Below are 7,294 nucleotides of genomic sequence, written 5' to 3'. Positions count from 1 at the left end.
GGGGACCGCTTTGCAGAACACCTACGCTCGGTTCGCAATAAACAACTGCACCTCCCAGTCACGAACCATTTCAACTCCCCCTCCCATTCCTCAGACGACATGTCCATCCTGGGCCTCCTGCAGTGCCACAACGATGCCACCCGAAGGTTGCAGGAACAGCAACTCATATTCCGCTTGGGAACCCTGCAGCCCAATGGTATCAATGGATTTCACAAGCTTCAAAATCTCCCCTCCCCCTACCGCATCCCAAAACCAGCCCAGCTCGTCCCCGCCTCCCTAACCTGTTCTTCCTCCCACCTATCCCCTCCTCCCACCTCAAGCCGCACCCCCATTTCCTACCTACCAACCTCATCCCGCCCCCTTGACCTGTCCGTCCTCCCTGGACTGACCTATCTCCTCCCTATCTCCCCACCTACACTCACCTTTACTGGCTCCATCCCCGCCTCTTTGACCTGTCTGTTTCCTCTCCACCTACCTTCTCCTCTATCCATCTTCTATCCGCCTCCCCCCTCTCTCCCTATTTATTTCAGAACCCACTTCCCCTTCCCCATTTCTGATGAAGGGTCTCGGCCCGCAACGTCAGCCTTCCTGCTCCTATGATGCTGCTTGGCCTGCTGTGTTCATCCAGCTCTACACCTTGTTATCTCAGATTTTCCAGCATCTGCAGTTCCTACTATCTCTGAAGCTAAAACAAAGTAGGCCAGTGACAGAATAAGCCCATAGCTGCAGTAGCAGTCGGGAGTGAGTGTGGGAGTTGTAACCTAGACAAGAGTGTTTTAAATTTTAAGTTATCGAGCAGCCGTTCACAGACACAGCAATTGCTTTTTGGCTATAATCTGTTGCCGGAACATATGAGTGTACAAAAATTGAAGATGCAATATATCAGAGTGTTCAATGCATAATTGAAGGCACGGTAGAACGGTTCATTGAATGCAGTATGAGATAAGAATAGGGATGGGGTAGATTATGGAGATCTGAACGCACGGTGTCTATTCAGGAATGTATCTTGGAGATAAGAATGCATGTTGTCTACATAGGATGTAGAATGCGAATGCACGGTGTACAAGGGAGACGGCTGTATCATACAGCGCATTAAACAGTTGGGGTATAGAATGACTAAGTGTGTATAACTGAAGGACTGTTACTTAATGTATTTTGACGTCAGGCGATAGCTGATTGGTTCTGCCTACACCGCCTCCTTTTGCTTCTCCTGGTTCCTCGGTCTCAGTCTGGTTTTGTTCCGATGGCGGAGAAGTTCACTGTTCCGAGTTCTGGCTCCAGTTGCAGCATTTCGTCCCTTTCCAGCGCGCTGTCCAACACCAGGCTCGATTTGCTGGACTCGGAGGGCTCTGCTGCCCGCAATGGAGCTCATGTGTCCCGATCGGGCGCCAGTTTTCAGGCGCAGAGGCGCCGACTCCGCCGGCGCTCAAGCAGCTACAGCGTGGAATCGGCGGACAGTCCAACTGAGGTTCGAGTGTTGGTGATAAATACCGGAGGAACTATTGGCATGATGTACAGAGATAACGGTGAGTGAAAAGCTTGTAATCAGTTGTACCCGAACCCGCTATCGGGACCCACTTGGAAAACATTCGTCTCGGAGTCACCTTTCAGGGACTTGCTACAATTAAAATGTGGCTGAGCCGTACTTTAACAGCTTCAATCCCTTTCTAACGTGCCGGAACCATCCTTCGAGGTCGGAGACAGCGGGAACTTGATAATATGGTCTCAGCCTTTGTGTTGTGATGTGTCCAGAATACGACTTGAGTCTAGAACTCGACATGAAATAGAAATTGTAGGATCTGGTGAATCGCATGTTTTTATTTTTTTTCTCTCTGTTGGGGCCATCCAGGTATCATTGCGACAGATATACGAGCTAAGTGTTCCTTTACCACATTCAGTGCGGAATTCACTCTGTTTCACTTGCTGTTCACTTTGCATTGCTGTCAGTCACTTATGTAAATTGGGCCAATCATATTCACTAAAGGAGCAGGAAAGCTGACATTTCGAGTCGGGACGCTTCTTCAAAAATGAAGAAGGGTCCAGACCCGAAACGTCAGCTTTCCTGCTCCTCTGATGCTGCCTGGCCTGCTGTGTTCCTCCAGCTCCGCTCTGTGTTATCTCTGACTCCAGTATCGGCAGTTCTTACTATCTCACATTCACTAAAGTTGTCTTAACCGATGTTGAGTCATATATCCACGAATTTTCAAACATTTTCAAAGCAGATTCAATCTTGGCTTTGTTGTTGGTATGTTTAGGGAAGTAGGACACACTGAGTTACTTCTGCAGGGTGGGTATTCATTGAAGAGAGGTGTCAGTGGATTGAGCACAATGCGGGAGCAAATTACTACGATGCTGGAATCTGTACTGAAAAAGAAGAAAAGAATGCTGCAGATCACAGTGGGTCATTCAGCATCCATGGAGAGAAAGTCAATACAGCGTTGAACTGGAGAAACACGGCAGGTCAGGCAGTGCCAGAGGAGCAGGAGAGTTGACGTTTTGGCTCTGGACCCTTCATCAATTTTTAAGAAGGGTCCCGACCTGAAACGTCAGCTTTCCTGCTTCTCTGATGCTGCCCGGCCTGCTGTGTTCCTCCAGCTCCACACCTTGTTATCTCAGACTCCAGCATCGGCAGTTTATCAGGATCTCTATGGAGAGAAAGCAAGCTAGTGTTTCGAATCTAGATGACTCTTCTTCATGTCTGAAGAGTCATCTACACTCGAAACATTAGTTTGCTTTCTCTCCATGACGCTGCTGACCCGCTGTGATCTCCAGCATTTTTTGTTTTCAGTTTACACTGACTTACTACTGCAAACTGAATGATTGGCCTCTTTAACCATTTCATGATTCTATAAATTTGTGGCAACTTGTAAAGTTTTCAGGAGGACATTAAGGGAATGTAGTGATGTTAAGCATAAAAGAGATAAGTGGATTACATAGAAAGGACAGAATTAAAGAAATTAGAGAAATGATGAAAGAAACTGGGAGTAAATTGTTACACTAAAAGTATGTGGTTTTCTTTAGAAAAGAATAAAATAAGGATTGGGATGTAAAAAATTAAAAAGTTATTTTTAAAGTGAAATGTACACCAAGAGTATTTGGTTTAAAGAAAACATAAGAAAACGGTCAAGATGAAGTGAGCAGAAACAATTGTGAAGAAGTTGAAAGGATATCATCCAGAAGGACTTAAAAGTTATGTAATGGAGAGTACCCTTAACAGACAAATACGTGGACCAAGATGCAAACACTGTGAGCTAAAATGAGCAGCAGAGTTGTACTTAGAAAAGACTACTGAAGTAGGAATTAAAAAGAAACAATAATGCTCTATTTTAAAAACAAATGATGTGTCCACACTAGACAAAAATACACAAATACCAGGAAGGAACATGCCTAGGAGAGAGCTGGTTGACTTAAGCATGATGAGTCAGAGGATTTCCTTTAGCTCTCTGTTTGTATTGAATAGTAAATATTGGTCAGGTTACTAGGCATGCTGTTATTCAAACAGAACTCTTTATGGATGATAATGGAATAGTTTAGGTTAGATGGGCTTCAGATTGGTTTCACAGGTCGGCGCAACATCGAGGGCCGAAGGGCCTGTACTGCGCTGTAATGTTCTATGTTCTATGTTCTATGTTCAACGTAGCAAGTGAAAATCACATCTCATGCAAGTCAAGCTGTCCAACAATGCAGCAATTCTTAGCACCATGTTGCAGAGTCAGCCAAAATCCTGAGCTCAAGTTTCTGGACTGGGTCTAAGGTCTCAAAACCAACAGGCCAAGGCATCGTGGGGTTTAGCATGGAGTATTTGTGAGTCAGATCAAAAAATTGTAAGTGCACAGGTTTGGCTAAAATTGCCTCATGTTCACATGCAAAGTTATGGAAAACAACTTTTGCTAGACCTAAAAAAATGTTTTGAAACATTCAACAAGAGCCAATAATGTTAGCTGTTATGTTAGAATCATTATGTTAAAAAACTGAGAGGCCTGGATACTGTAGACGTGGAGAAGGTATTCCACTAGTAGGGCACAGCCTTAGAGTGAAGGGTTGACCCTTTAGAACTGAGACGAGGAGGAATTTTGTCAGCCAGAAAGTGGTGAACCTGTGGAAGTCTTTGCTGCAGAAGGCTGCGGAGGCCAAGATATTTAGTGTGTTTAAGACTGAGACAAATAGGTTCTTGATTAATAAAGGGATCCAGGGTTACGAGAAACATATCAGTCATGATTGAATGGTGAAACAGACTTGATGGTCCGCATAGCCTAATTCTTCTGCTGCCTTATGGGGAATAAGGGAAAAGATATTGCAGAATATTAGAAATTTCTAAGACATATTCACAATTGTAATAACATTCCTAATAACTAATGTTACTGAAGATCTCTAATTCTAATTGTAGTCATTTTGGCCTCAGAACTTGGATCTACATAAACACAGATGAGACATAATTTTTTTGTTTTCTTTGCTTTCAGTACTTGCACCACAAGCAAACTCCCTTGTCAAAGCCCTTCGAAAAATGCCAGGCCTGCATGATGAATGTTATGCTCAAGAAACCAAACTTTATGACTTCTGTGACTCACCAGAAAACACTTTGGTTCTTCCGTAAGTAGCTATTCATTTCTGTCTGCTATCCAACCTTGTAAATAATTAACATTAGAAACACACAGATTAAAAATAATCAGCTTACGGATAACATAACATTAAACTTGTTTCTATCTAGATCTGATTGACTTTTTAGGTGATGTGATACAGATACCATGCTCAGCTTGGCTTGGTTTGTGCGTCTCTTGTTTCCTGGTGTGAAGCCCCAAACCAGGACCTGAATGTGTCTGACAGGCTGACATTTCAGCGTAGTATTAAGGATTTTGGAGTTGACTTGAATATTAGATTAATCATAATTAGTAAAAGAGGAGCAGAAGAATGTCGTGTTCTTTGGTTGTCATTTCAATGTAGCCATAGCTCATTTGAATAAGGCAAGATGCCAAAATGAAACCTTGAATTTACTGAATACGTTCCACACCATATATTTTCTAATTGTGTAAAGAATCAATTATTCACACGCTGACTTCTGTGATCACCGGAGCTGGTTGCGTTAGAAGGGATGAATTTACTACGTGGTCTTCCACTGCAGCATACCCATAAAACTCCACATTTATGAAAGCGAGGTAGTGTGATGATAGTTGCCTGCTAGAGGTTGATTTGTTCTCTGGATTGATGTAAAAAAAAGACCCCCCCACCAACGCTTTGAGGGGTCTGATAAGTATCTGATCCTATCAACAACTACATAAATAATTAAGTTTTTGAATTTACAGTATGATAAAGTTCTTGATTGTTTTAAGCATTCACTACTTTCATCCATGGCATACTTATAGAATTTACATAGCATTATTAGTTACATTAATAGTATAGAGTATTTAATAATTGATAAAATATTAAAATTGACCAAAGGTTGTTGAAAAGGATTGCATAATGTGTTGATATGGGGGAGTACATCAGATTTTATTGTAACAGAATAGGCAGTTTTGATACATGTTGTCAATGATAAAATTTTGCATGTGTGAGACCAGCAGTTTACTTAATGACTTATTTATTAATGTTAAATAGGTTTTAAACATTTTCAGTATTAGAAATATAAATCTTGCTTTTTATTCTGTTTACAGTCGTTGTAGGCCAAATAAAAGGATTGTATACACAGTTATTGAATATTCACCACTTCTAGACTCCTGTAACATGAACACAGATGACTGGGCTAAAATTGCAGTCGATATCGAGGTAAGCTGAGACTTGTGTCGAGAATGAGTTGATATTAATGGAATCAACCAAAGCTGAGAGTGCGTTGTATGGTCATTAGTTGTCAAAACATAATTCAAGAGACTGCATAAGTCTTGTTCAGAAGGAGTTAATCTGATGTACAAGATCTCCAGGTATTAATTACTTTGTAGACCAAGTTCTTTTACTGGCTTAGATCTTGTAGTTGTATGTGTAGCATTAGGGTAGCTACAAAATGTGTTCACTGAATAAACGTTTAATTTGTCTTCATTACATTTTTAAAACATTTTGAAAGGACATTAAAAATATAAAAACAGACATTAATGTCTATGTATATCCGCAATCCTTCTATGATATTCCTGTTGTAACTCCAGTGCATAATAGAATTGCACATGATGTGTGGACCTCTTTAATTGATAGAACTGGTCTCAATCTGTCCCTTACACAGGATAAGGGGATGGGAAGGGACTGATTTTTAATGCCAAATCCTCTCTCATTTTCCAGTTGACAGATAACAGTGGTATGCAAGGCCTCAGGTAGTTAGAGGGAGTTGGAGTGTAAGATTAGGGAAGTCTTACTGTAGCTGTACAAGGTATTGGTGAGACCACATCTGGAGAACCGTGAGCACTTTTGGTCCCCTACTTTAAGCAAAGATATTTAATTGGAACAGAGGGCATAGTCTCAGAATTAAGGGGCACCAGTTTCAGACTGAGATAAGGAGGAATTCCTTCTCTCGGAGAGCTGAGAGTCTTTGGAACTCCCTGTCACCGAGAGCAGTGGGCTCAGAGTCCTTGTGTATATTTAAGGCCATTGTAGATTCTTGATGGTTAGGGGAATAAAGGGTTGCAGGGAAAGGGCAGAAAAGTGGACATGAGGAGTGTTGGGTCAGCCATGATCTTATTGAATGGTGGGGCAGTTTCAAGAGGCCAAATGGCCTATTCATTCTTATTTCCTACGGTTTTATGGATGGTCAAACGAATTATCATGCTGTGTTTGTGCTGATTTTGTCAGCTGCCTTTTATCAGCTCGATACGCTTGAAGTGTCTGATACACAGCATGAGAGAGAAAAGAGATACATTCATTGTGAAGTAAAATTTGCCATTAGTTGTGGTGCTGTTAGATTCCTTGGAAACAATTCCAACAGATCTACTGTTTTCTAAGCTTCACATTCTCTTTTCTCTCAGAATAATTACCAACAATACAATGGTTTTGTAATCCTTCATGGCACAGATACAATGGCCTATACCGCTTCAGCCCTTTCTTTCATGTGTGAGAACCAAGGAAAACCCATCGTCTTGACTGGCTCTCAGGTAAGCTGCAATGCCATAGACAGACTTCACCATGCAGTTATAGGTCAGTGAATAAAAGATGTAGTGATTCAGATTTCACACAAACATACGTGGAACATGGTATAACCATAGAACTTATACGTTGTGGTAACCCTTATAAATCATTAGTAAGACAAATGGTATTGAAGTTCTTTCTTGTCTTGTTTGTATGCTTAATTTTCTAGAGATTCTTTGCTCAGGAAGAGTAA

General features: G+C 41.5%; 1 protein-coding gene across 1 annotated transcript; it reads left to right on the top strand.

The window, feature by feature from the left end:
* Nucleotides 1-1,218: 1,218 nt before the first annotated feature.
* On the top strand, nucleotides 1,219-7,294 carry LOC109920054 (60 kDa lysophospholipase-like). Its single transcript, XM_048600100.1, has 5 exons — nucleotides 1,219-1,526; nucleotides 4,461-4,590; nucleotides 5,649-5,760; nucleotides 6,942-7,067; nucleotides 7,271-7,294. Exons 1-5 carry the CDS (start codon nucleotides 1,244-1,246, stop codon nucleotides 7,292-7,294), a joined length of 675 nt encoding a protein of 224 aa, XP_048456057.1. The 5' UTR covers nucleotides 1,219-1,243.

Source organism: Rhincodon typus, chromosome 8, assembly GCF_021869965.1.
Source record: "Rhincodon typus isolate 14 chromosome 8, sRhiTyp1.1, whole genome shotgun sequence".
NCBI lineage: Eukaryota > Metazoa > Chordata > Chondrichthyes > Orectolobiformes > Rhincodontidae > Rhincodon > Rhincodon typus.
This window is presented reverse-complemented; position numbering and strand designations above follow the sequence as displayed.